The 12763-nt window shown below is 43.2% G+C and overlaps 1 protein-coding gene across 4 annotated transcripts in view; it reads right to left on the bottom strand.

The window, feature by feature from the left end:
- Gan (gigaxonin) overlaps positions 1-12763 on the bottom strand; it is a 70326-nt gene that overhangs the window by 11635 nt on the left and 45928 nt on the right. For all 4 annotated transcript variants that reach the window (XM_074055587.1, XM_020179744.2, XM_074055588.1 and 1 more), the window contains 4 exons: positions 11783-11932; positions 10428-10564; positions 10054-10182; positions 38-147 (listed from right to left, as the gene is read on the bottom strand). In XM_074055587.1, the coding sequence (XP_073911688.1) occupies positions 38-147; positions 10054-10182; positions 10428-10564; positions 11783-11932 (526 nt within the window). The remainder of the gene's footprint in view (positions 1-37; positions 148-10053; positions 10183-10427; positions 10565-11782; positions 11933-12763) is intronic.

The raw sequence follows: 12763 nt of genomic DNA on the forward strand, positions 1-12763 counted from the left end.
TGGAAACGGCTCAAAAAAACCACTGCAACATTCTTACCTGTATCGAGGTCTCCAATAACATAAATACTGGCTCCTATGGGCACAGCTCCATACACAAAAGAGGAACTGGCAGGGATGCATAGATTCTGGTCGTTAAGATAGATCCACCTGAAAGCAAAGCCAATGGACACAAGGAAATGAGAAGCACGGCCAAAACGTTCAGAAGACTACCAGACAGCCAATAATGGCCGCCACCATCAGTGGTGGTACTGCACACAGCTTGACCCTGCACTCCACTTCTGGGTGACCACTGTGGTGCCTCCAGTCCTTACAGACAGTAACTGCCTGTGTGAGAGGGTCAGGCACAGTGAATCAAGGTGTGACTTTCCACTCTGCTGCTTCTGCTCGGCAGAGTGGGACTCATCCATACTGTTGCTTACACCAGTAATCGGTTTCCTTTCACTTCTAAGTACAATTAACCTTTGGTGTCCACAGTTCCAAAGAGACCACCATTAAGTGAAAACCACTAATCCTGAAAATGCAGAGTTCAGTGCTATACTGCGGATGCTTGATTCATTTTCCTGCACTCAACAACTTCCAATAAAGACATTCTGCCTTTTAGCATATCTAAAATGTTCACATATTACTTAAATTAAGCACATTAATTTTTACCTTGCTTTTTGGGAAGCACATTTTCAAACAATGAAAGGCAGAGAAACACTCAGCAGATCACACAACGGTTTAAGCATAACACTTGTCTGCATCAACTGAGCCATGTGGGATTTCAAATTCTGGTTTTTGAAATCTTTTGATTTTTATAGATTGTTTGCTGTCCGCACTTGATCAAAACTGCATGTAATAAGTCTGTGAATAAGGCAGGTTTACTAGAGTATTTTACTAGAGATGGATCGAAATTTGTTCATCCACTCACCTGCTTAGGTTTGCTTGGGTAGCTTCCAGTTTTGGCCATCATGAACATTAGGGTGAGACTCTTTTGTGGACTGACTTTGTGGAATTGCTGGGTTTTATGGAAAGGGTATATGACAACTGATGAGCAAATGCTCCACTCCTCTGCAAAGCGAGGTGCCATTCTGCACCCCAACAGCAATGGATGAGAATCCCAGTTGCTTGGGATTATTATCAACCATTGGTATTGTCAGTCTTTAAATGTTAGCCGTTTCAACAGTGTACTTTTCCCTAAAGACTAATGATGCCAGACACCTTTTTGTATGTGCCTACTGGCCACTTTATGTATCTTCTTCTTCTTTTTTTTTGTTCCTGGAGGCACTGGGGTTTGAAAACTCAGGGCCTGATGTTTGCTAGGCATGTGTTCTTACTGCTTGAGCCACTCTGTTGGCCCTTTTGTGAAATGTCTGTCCAAAGACTTGTGCATTATAGACATAGGGGCTACTACTTTATTGTGAATTGTAAGATTCTTTATTTAGTGAATACAAGTCCTTTGTTAGATACATGCATTTTTTTACTCCAGCATGTAGTTTTGCCTTTTCATTTTCTTTTTAAATTTTATTTTATTGTTGTGCTGGATAGGGGTACATTGTGGTATTTACAAAGGTCCTTACAATATATCAAATGTATTCACCCCCCTCCACCATTCTCTTTTACCCCTCTCTCCACCAACTTTTCATTTTCTTAATGGAATATTAGTTTTTAATTTGATGAATTCCAAAATATCCTTTTCTTTTTTTATGGTCAGATTTCTGCGTCCTCCTAGGAAACCTGTGTTTCCTACAAGGTTACAAAGATTTCGCTTCTATGTACTCTTCTGGAAATCTTACGGTTTAAGGTTCGACATCTGGGTCTATGACACGTTTGAAATTCATTTTTCTGTATGGTATGTGTCCAAGTTCACTATTTTCCCCATACAGACAGCTAGTCAGTCCAGCACCATTTACGGAGGGCTTTGCTTTCCTCACTAAATTGCCTTGGCACCTCTGCTGAAAATCAATTTAATAACCACTGAAAGGATCCAGAGCTCTGAGAAGCAGTGGTGGATTCCAGAGCAGAGGCAGAGAAAACACAAAAGCCTAGAGCAGCTGGAGGTGTGTGGCTCAAGTAGCAGAGTAACTACCTAACAAACCCCAGGCCTTGAGTTTAAACCTCAGTACCGTCAAAGAGCTTGGAGAATCCGTGATTGCAGACAGAAAATGCTTTAAGAAGAAAGGAGGCATAGTATAGGTGCAGGGGCACAGCAGAGGAGTGCCCAAGTCCAGAACTAGAACCATTTGAACAAGAAATGATATAGTGACAGGACTGGCTCTATAGCTCAAGGAATAAAAGAAATACTCATGAATCAGTACTAATATAAATAATAAAAAAACATTAAAAAGTACAGAGAAAGAGTGGGTTGGCTTCACAGAAGAATTTCAATGAGTAAATGTAGGAGGGCCAGGTGCAGGGTGTGTGCCTACTGCCCCAATCACTAGGGAGGCTGAAGCAGGAGGACTGCTTAAGCCAAGGAGTTTGAGACCAGCCTGAGTAACATACTGAGATCTTGTCTCAACAAAAGTGCAAATGAATTAATAAAGGTAGAAGGAATGAAGGAAACAAAATCCTCATGAGGCACACACCACAGTAGTGACTACTGTAGGTGCGCCCACAGATGGATGCAAACATGAGTGGGTGAAAGTCTCGGGAGAAACTTTTCTCTCAGCTGTTCTGCATATTTTCACTTTACCTCCTCCAAGATATTAATTGTCTTCCCAGGAAGAAAGCCAACAGACTCCACCTCAACATGTAATCCAGGTCAGTGTGCTCAGCAGGTCAGCTCATCACATGCTTGCTCTGATATGGTGCAGAGACCAAATTGGCACCACTACTTCCATGGTGTTGCCAAAATGCACCACACCATCTAATTACCAGAAGATGTCCAATGAGGCATTCCAGAAAAGCACCTGATCAATAATCTCAGGAGTCTCAGGTCAGGACAGACAAGGAAAGGTGGAGGCACCATTACACACTAAGGAAACTAAGACTGACGGCAGCAAGTATCCAGACTGAGTTGGAACAGGTGAAGCTCCAGTGAGTCTGCAGTTTAGTTATTAATACTGCTCAGCGTAGAAATTCTGGCTTTGATGCTTGTGCTCTGCTCAGGGAGGCAGTTAACATTGAGATAAGCTGAATAAATGGCTATGTGAACTCCTTAGCTTTGATTTGCAGATTTTTTACAAGTCTAAAATTATTTCAAAATTAATTTTTCTTTTTTGCTTTCTTTTAAAAAAGTAGATATAAGGCCAGGTATAGTGGCTCATCCTATAATCCTTGCTACTCAGGAGGATGGAGGTTCATGACTAGCCTGGGCAAAATGCTACGAGACTCCATCACAACCAATAAACTAGGCGTGGTGGCTTATGCCCATTATTCCAATCATGTGGGAGGTATAAATAGGATAACTATGGCCCAGACAAACCTGGGCAAAAATTTGAGACCCTATTTGAAAAACAGCCAAAGCAAAAAGATCTTTGGAGTGGCTCAAGTGGAAGAATGCCTGCCTAGCAAGCATGAAGCCCTGAGTTCAAACCCAGTACTAGAATAAAAAAAAAAAAAGTAGATCTAGACTTTGCTAAGTAGTAATGTCCACTTAGGGTAATGTTACCAATTTTCCATTAACAGCTAACCTATTGTCCAGCTCATAGCAGATATCAGTAGGACCTCAAGAACCTATCTACACAGTCCCATAGACTACCAAGCTCCAGGCTGACACTCATCAGTGCTGCATACAAGTGCTCAGCTGTACAGCTCATTGCATGTGCGGAGATGAACACAGCACTGCCGTAGAGTAGCCAAAAGAGCCAGCATCACAGGTTTTAAGTACTTTGAAGCCAGATACCAGTGTAAATTTTCTCACAAAAGCACCATAATTCCAGTGAGCACTCTTCCCAGATTAGTATAAAGTAGGTAAGCACCTCAATGATTCAGAGTTCTTGTATTCAAAACGATAAACCTAGGTGATAAGAGTTTATGTAATGTTGAAGCTTCAAGTGAAATAAAACTAATTTGTATTTGGCTGCTGCTCCTTATAAAATAGGTATAGAGGCATTTTTTGGTTAATTTGTTTTTGGTGGTACTGGAGTTTGAACTCAGGGCCTTGGGCTTGCTAGGTAGGTGCTCTACCACTTGAACCTTGCCCTAGCGTTTTTGCCCAGAGCTGGCCTCTAACTGCAATACCTACCCTACCTACACCTCCCGAATAGCTGGGATTACAGCCACAAGCCACCATGTCTAACCAAGGCATGTGGTTCTGAATGTCACCTTACTGATCTATGCTAACCAGCTTCTATTTTCTCATCTGTACAGTGGGGATATGAGACACAATGACCAACCTCAAATGACTGCCATAAGAATGAAATGAAAAAAAAGTAGGGAGTATGATAAAAAAAAAAAATAAAGTTGAATGTAACTGGAAAAAAAAAAAAAAGAATGAAATGAAAGCAGTCATACAAAGTGCTTTGTGTAGTGTCTAGTACAGAGGAGCCATCATGAAATGATGATCTTTGTAACAAGCAAGGAAATACTGTGTCTTTAGTTGCGATACTTTCAATACATGGGCTTATCAGTGGCTAGAGGCTACAATGACTTGGACTCTGATAACGCAGAAGTAAGACTGTCCCCTGAGAATGGGCCTTTGAAAATGGATAGCAGCAGTGAGCTTTAGCAGCTAAAGCCAGGAAAGGACAGAGGGCAAGGCTACAGAGGGGAGAAGGCAATTGATCCAGTGAGGAGAGAAAGACAGCTTTTGTGACATTTGCTGCCAGAAAGATCAGCTATAATCGCTGGACAAAATACAAAGTATGACTACCGGAGGGCTCTGGACGCTGAACAAAGCAGGCAGATTGTAGAGAGAAACTGGAAGCTGAGCAAGCAGCCTATACGGACTGCGTTTCCTGTTTCTTGGTAGCTCTCTCTCTTGTAGGCAGCTCAGCCTGAGGCAGTTCTGGGTAGCTAATCCACGATCTCTGGCTACAGGAATGAGAAATGGGGTGAGGATTCTTGAGGGAACCAGGATCACCAAAGTCTGAGCAAAGAACCTCAAAAAGAAGAGGTAGGAAGAAGCCCTTGATGTATGTGCCTCTACTCATCTTGGAGTTCTGACTGACCCTGGGACCATAACTGAGGTGTAGTAAGCCACAGTGTGATCTGAATCCTGCCCATTGTGGTGTTGGCAGCCTGAGGCAGACCAAAACTCTAGAGCAACAGAAGAAAACTCAAGGGCTCAACATCACAACAGTAACAATGTCCAGGATGCAAAAGAAGAGCCAGAGAAATGCAAACCCATTCTCAATAAACAATGAACAACTGCCAACTCTGAGGGGACTCAGATGTTGGGGTTGTTAAGCAGGAATTGGACACAGAGACCTTGCTGAGTAAGGAAAGGAAAACACATTGAAGATGAAAAGACAGCATATTTCAGAACAAAAATAACTTTAAAATCCTAAAAATGAACTGCACAAATATTTAGAATTGAGAACATTTGAAATAAAAAATTCACTGATGGCTATAGCAACACACCAGAAGAAACAAAGGAAAGCTACAACAAACTTGAGGACATGCAGTCTGATGAGGGGCAAAGACATGGTGTTTCAAATGCAATGATGACAAGTGAAGAAAAAACATGTCAAAACATCTGGGACACAGCTACCGAGGTGCAACTTCAGCTACAAAAGCTGCCTGGCCATTTGAGCTACAGCTCTCCCTGAGTGCTGTAAAGGAAGGTTAAAATAAACCTCAAGTAAGCAGAAGGTTGGAAACAACACGGATGGGTAGAAATCAATGGAACTGAAACCGCCGTGGAGAAACGGACCAGAGCAGCAGTGGTCCTCTGTCCACAGAATGTGCCAGGAACTGTGAAGCCTGGAAAAGAAAGGGCCTCTGCCCAGGTCAGTCATACCCCTCAACCCCCTCCTGACTGTGGTGCCTACCCACGCACAGGAGACTAGGGGTGTGCACCTCCCACTGCCAGTGAGCCCCAGCATGCCCTCTTAAATGGGGTGAGTCTCAGCCTTGCAAGGTGGGGAGGACTCTTTCCAACTTGTTCCTTCTTGGGGTGCTTTCACTCAGCCCTGATGGTAGCTGTGCTTGTGCCTCTCCTCCTTACTCAGCACATATTCCTGCATTCTTTGGTCTTTTTCACCCCCTTTAGGTACTAGCCACCTCTTACTAGCTAATAATTATGTACATTACATTTCCTTTCTTTGTAGCACTGGGGTTTGAACTCAGAGCCACTCGCTTGATAGGCAGGCACTCTTACCACTTGAGTCACCTCCACCAGCCTTTTTTTTGATGGATTTTTTTGAGATAGGGTCTTGCACTCTTCCTGATCTGTCTCCTGAGTAGCTAGGATTATAGGCCTGTTTGTACATTACATTTTCTTCATTCAAATAACTGGTGTAGTTTTCATCTCCTGATTGACAACTGAAAGTGATGTGGCCAAGAACAGGTTCATTCCTGTCCTCTTGCTCATGAGTCTTACTGGGCATCTGGGGCACTCACTTCTCCCTAATCATCAGATACAAACAGCATTACAAGGTCAATGGGGAAGACCAATGTGATTGTTGGGAACATCAAGATGACCAAGTCTATGGACTCATGGATAGCAGACAGAGGACTGATGCAGCCATGAGCCAAGACTGTGCAGGTCAGCTGTAGGCCTGCCAGGAAAATGAAGCTGCTTCCAGTGACCCTTGCAAATCCAGACAAAAAAAAATCAACAGCTAGGTCAAGAGCTGTACAGCAAGGCCAGGGACCTTGCTGCTTAAAGATACAACCTTTGCGTAAAGACGCTGTGTCTGGGCAGACTCTGTGATCAGCATGACCACCTGATTAAGTCTATGACACTGCATTCATGTTCCAAGATCCAGCTCACATTTCTACTTTTTCTATGTGAGTCGAGTGAGAATGTGATAGGTATCACAAAGCCTGCAGTTTCTAGTCTTTGAGAGCAGCATAATTTCTGCCAGTTCCCCCAGGAAGCAGTGTTGTTTCTGGTTTTCTATCTTGGTGGGGAGAGTTCCAAGGTTCCATTTAGTCCTCCTGCCATAATGGTCCCTGGCCCCTGGGTCAGAGAACCAGCATAGAATTCTGCCAGTTGTCAAGCATGTCAGTTCTAATTATGCATTCAGGGGTAAAAAGATGAAAGCGACAGAGCTCAACCTCAAAGTTAACAAGATAGAAACAAAACTGGAAGAGGGGGGCATCAAGGCAGAGAGGAAGCAAAACACAGACATCTGGAAGAAGTGAGCTAGAGTACAGGGCATGTGAAAGGAAGACTGAAAATGACTGGCAATGTCATTGGTTTTTTTTTTTTTTTTTTTTGAGAAAGGGTTTCTCTATGTAGCCCACACTAGCCTGGAATGCTCGATCCTCCTACCTCTGCTTCCCGAGTGCTGGGATTACAGGCACGAGCCACCACGCCCAGCTATCTCTTAATGTTGGATCCCAGGAGGATGCCATGTAGGAGGCTAAATACTGTTACCTTGACTTGGCAAGCAGTGAGAAGCAGTGGAGAATTGTGAGCATGGCAATGAGATGACCAAAGTTTTTCTCCAGTTCATGTTTCTAGAAGCATAGGGAGGGAGAGGGCACTTGCAGGGCTGTGCGAGGAGGGCGTCCACAGGGCAGCAGCAGAGGAGTGAAGGTGGGCCGCACGTGAAAACTCTTACAGAGAGTGAAAAGGTAAGACGGGGCAGCAATGCTGTGGCAGCACAAGAGAGAATCAGAGCAGATACTTTTGAGTGCAATGACTTGGAGGACAGCAGTTATTAACAGCAGAGACCGAGGAACAGAAAGAGGGAAGCCCTGGCTCTGGGCATACGTCATTGCCTCAAGTCGGTAATAACTTAAGGCCATTTCTTTGCTTTCCTTCTAGCAGTTTTGTTTTTATTCAGAAACAGAAAATAATGAGATATGGAAATTTTCCAGGAAAGTTCTAACCTAAAAATAGGGAACAAAGACAGGAAAGACAAGAGATTACTTAAAAACAATCTAAATGGTCTCCAATCTAATACTGATTGCTCATCTGGCAACAGTTTCCATAATATGCAAATAGAATCCGCTTGGGAACATCAGCCTTTGAAGACATGAACTGCTCCTATATGTTATTTTTTTCTGTGGACACTTACGGGAAAGGCTGTATTTCAGTCAGTTGTAGTGGGGGGGTGGGCAGGTGCAAACTAGGACTCTGGAGTCTCAGAATACCTGAGTTTGGATTCCCCCTCTGCCACATGCTGACCTCCTCCCATGGACAGGACCCACACCTTAGAGGCCGCTCAGAGGACCAGGTGGAGCTGAGTGAGTTAACACATGGCACCTGGGGTTACACGTGTTTACTATTATCTACGCATGTGAGGATTCAATGTATTATGCTGGCTGGAAACCTTAGGTTTCTTCATTCATTTACGGACTAAGACCGAGGAGCTGGACACGAGGAAGCTGAACATGTACAGGTTTTTGGAAGTGCTCTTAAGTAGCAACGAAGAGGCAACACTTCTGTTTAATAACTGTGAACTTACGGCAGTAATACAGTGATAAAGTTCATTGAGCACAAATATGAAACAGATGGACAGAAAGATACAGGGTCAACAACTTATGGCCCACCAAAGGGCAATTGAGAGACTCTGCAGCAGATTTAAGTCCTGCCCAATGAAAACAGGGCCAAAAAGCAGTAACAACATCAGCAAACTTGACTTTCCAGCTGGGGAGTTATAGTGGCACGTGTTGTCTAAACAGTAATTCAGTCATTATGAAAAAGGTTGATATCAATATTTTATCAAAATCAAACACACTGCTACTGCTTGCTAATGAGGTTAGACAGACTGTCTCAAGACTTGTTTGGGCAGGAAATTAACACAGCACTTCATGCCTCAGGCAGTCAGCTCCATGGTAATAGATTAAGGGAGGAGAAATGAAATGTAGAAGTCTTTGAAATTCTCCATCCACCCCTACCATATGTAACAAACATCTTCTAAATGGCGCTCATAAATTTCCCTAAAATATTCAACTCCTATAACTGGATACAAAAAAGGACATGCAAATACCTCAAATTTAAAATACCTTAAAAGTCAGGTAACATTTATATGCATTTCTAACATTTGTATCTGCGCACTGTTTGCCCTAATCTGAAATATTGTAAAAGTAAACATTGTAGTATGGCACCCCCTTCTGGTAACAGGAGTGAAATGCTTCGATCACACAGCACAGCAGCCTCCTCTTAGGAGCTGCACAGGTCACTGCAGTAAGAATGTTATTCAGTGATTACAACAGAAAAATGTGTGGGAGAAGGCAGGTGGGGAAGGACAGGACCCACTCTACAGACACACGTGGTAGCTTGTCAGATGGCTTAAGAATCTTGGATACCACACTTCATTTGCTAACTCAACATCTGATTGAGCATCTGATACAGGCTGGTAGGATGCTGGAAGCAAGGACAGCTGACTAAGTGGGACCTGGCCCTAATGGTCCCTATGGTTACCAAGTCACAAGCCTGAGTGTACAGTGCCTTTGGGTCCTGGACTGAGGACTGTAAGTCAGACTGGAGACAGGGGAAGGCCTTCTTCAGGGAGTGATAAGTAAACAGGGTTTTGGAATGGCCTAGTTAATTACATGAACAACGGGAAGGGAAATCTTAGGCAAAATCAGTAGCACACAAGCACAGACTGAAGATAATCAATCATACATGTTTGGGGAAAAAAAGTGGCTTGGTGTGAAGCATTTGGGGTTGAATAACAGCAGAAAAAATTAGACACAAATGCTGTGTCACAAAAGGCCACCTATGCTAAGTTAAGGAACTGAAACTTTTTCCTAAAAGCTACAGGATTTTAAGCAAGTAAGTGCCAAGATCTGCGCTGCATTTTAGAGAAGTATTTCCATGGCTTTCCTTTAAGTTACTTCTGAAGTCACTGACCAAATATCTAGAATATCCTGGACATATCTCAATAGGTAATTCAAAAAAGTAACTTAGTTACTTTTTAGTTTTGAAATCAAAACTAAACAAAGCTAAAACATGACTTTGAAAGCATACAGGAAAAGTTATGGAAGCTACATGAGACCATTTATAATTACCTTTTAAACTCGTCATGGTAGAATTCAGACTTACAGGTGACCATCTCATTAACCTGGATATCCTCACGACTTCTGACTCCCCCAAATACATACAGTTCCATGGCAACTCCACAGGCCACCGCTCCAAATCTGAAAGGCCATACAGAACACAGCAGGCGCTGGATTTAACAACTCAAGACCTCGCTCCAGTCCTTTACCGCTTGTTTTAATGGCAACACTCAAGTGTTTCATGCACATGTGGCCCTTTCTTTTGTTAGGAGATGCCATGTCAAAAGGTTTGTTTGACAGAAAAGGGAAGCAAAAGCCAGGCCCAGGGGCATGAGACTGACTCAACAGTAAGGGCACCAGTAAAGTCCACATCCACACTCATTCACCTTCTCTCTTTCAGTGGACAGATAGCGGTCCATTGCTGGGTCCTTGGGTCGTAACACTCCACAGACTCAAACAGTTTTCCATATGATCCTCCCCCCATGGCATAGATTTTCTTTTTCATAGCTGCATAGCAGCCAATCTGAAAGGAGAGAGCAATGGTAGGGGAAAAGGCAACATCTGTTATTACAGATAAACATTATTAGAGCTAGACAAAAGAGCACTTTAAGATAATCAGGAAAAGATTTGACTTCTAACAGTAAAACTGTAGTGCTTTCCAACAGGATACTATAGGGCTTTAAAAATGTGAGCAAGGTAACACACATATTGCAAATGATCAAAAAAAGAGCTCTTCCTCAATCTTCAGTGAGGTAAGCCAATATGCCTACTTTTTTCTTTTTTATCTCGGTGCTGGAGACTGAACCCAGGGTCTCAGGCATGCTAGACAAGCATTCTACCACTGAGTTATAGTACTTGCCTAGCATGCCTGAGACCCTGGGTTCTATGCCAAACACCAAAGGGGAGTGTGGGGGGAGAAGCTTTCTAGTCTCTACTCTTCAATATTTGAAGATCCCAAGATTTAGATTCTAGGAACAAGAAGTCATTCAATTCCTATCAAAATAATTTGGGTAAAAGGGCACATACCTATGGCACTGAACAAAGCTTTGGCTCAATGGAAGACTCCTGCCTATGACAGGTAGTCTGAATTAAGATAGGCCATGCGCCCAATGTCTAACTCCCTGCAGGAAGTGATGGTAATTGTTCACCTGTACAATGACTGATGGTTCTCCTCAGTCCTGCATGGTGATCAAGCAACAGGTGCAGAGATTTGATTCCTCCCGAGGTGAGTGAAGCATCTATCAAGTGCAGACCTTGCACACACACAGCAATGCTGTGTGGAGCCTCCTGACAGCTTGTTTGCTCTCTATCCTACCTTGTTATGTGGCTGTTGACCTAAAGGCAAGGTACCAATAAGACAGACTTCTACAGTGTCAGTTCTTTTAATATCTCAGTTGTGTTAAAAGACAACCTTAAGAAATGAAGAGGGCTAATGGAGTGGTTCAAGTGGTAAGAGTGCCTGCCTAGCATATGTGAGGCCCTGAGTTCAAACTCCATTCCACCAAAAAACAAAGAAAAGAAATGAAGAAACATGCAGGGCTGTTGCTTAGTAGTAAAGTGCTCGCTGAACACATATGAGGCCCTGGGTGTAATTCTAAACAAAACAAAAACAAAAAATCACCCCTCAAAAAACAAAACAAAACAAAACGAACCAACCAACCAACAAGGAAATCCAAAAGAAACATTGTTATAATCCACTTTGTACACACACAGACCAGTTGTTGAAAGCTACCGTCCTCACCTTTCTAACCATGGTCAGGTCAGGCTGCTTTGTCCAGGTCTTGGAGTAAATGTCGTAGCGCTCCATGGAGGTGAGCTCCTTACTGCCGTCCTCCCCGCCCAGAATGTACAGCATCCCATCAATTTCCACAATCCCAAAGTTGTGTCTTGCCTGAAAAAGACATTAGACTTCTTGGTATTTGAAAGCTGACATGCATGTTTGATGGAAATTACAGGTATCATTTTATTCCAGTTTCAGAAAAGAAGTGCCAAGTTCAAAACTATCTCTCCTCACAGTGCTTCTTCATTAGAGAAAACATATGGTGAATTCATCAGCAGAGTCACTACTTTTTAATCCACAAAACCTCACAACAAGAAGCACTATTACTTTAGGTAACAATTGATTTGATAAAATTGTTTTTGTATAGCAATGGGCAATAAGATTTCCAAGCTGATGTACAAAACAGGTAAGGGTCACACATTGTGTGGCTGGGACAGCATGGAGGAAGGGGGTATGTAGTCTCCATGGTATTGGAGACTACAGAAGCCTGAGGTATTTAACACTCACCAGGCAACAACTGCTCCCTTAGCATCTCTGTATTCCGGCACTGACAGTAAAACTCTGAACAGAAGAGAGGAGATTCCCTGCTGTCAGAGTCTGTACAAAAATTTGTAACAACCGTGTGTGCACAGGTGTACAGGGCATGAAGAGAGGGAGGAGGGGGAACTGAAGTAGTAGCAAAGAAGTGAGGGAGACAAGGGAGCAGGCCATGGGCAGTTTCAGTGTCAGCGATTTTGGCTGTAGGCAGGGAGCACAGATGCAAAGGCCCTAGGGTGAGAGCATCCCTAAGTATGAGAATTAGAAGGAGACCAGCAAGAGAGTTAGACAGGGCAAGGGCAGGCATGGGGCAGAGGCTAGGCCAGGCTGCCTCCAATTTCTCTACACTAGATAACAACAAAGTGCCAAGGAGAGAAGGAACTGTCAAACAAAGAGCTGAATGCA

The sequence above is a fragment of the Castor canadensis genome, chromosome 15, assembly GCF_047511655.1.
Source record: "Castor canadensis chromosome 15, mCasCan1.hap1v2, whole genome shotgun sequence".
NCBI lineage: Eukaryota > Metazoa > Chordata > Mammalia > Rodentia > Castoridae > Castor > Castor canadensis.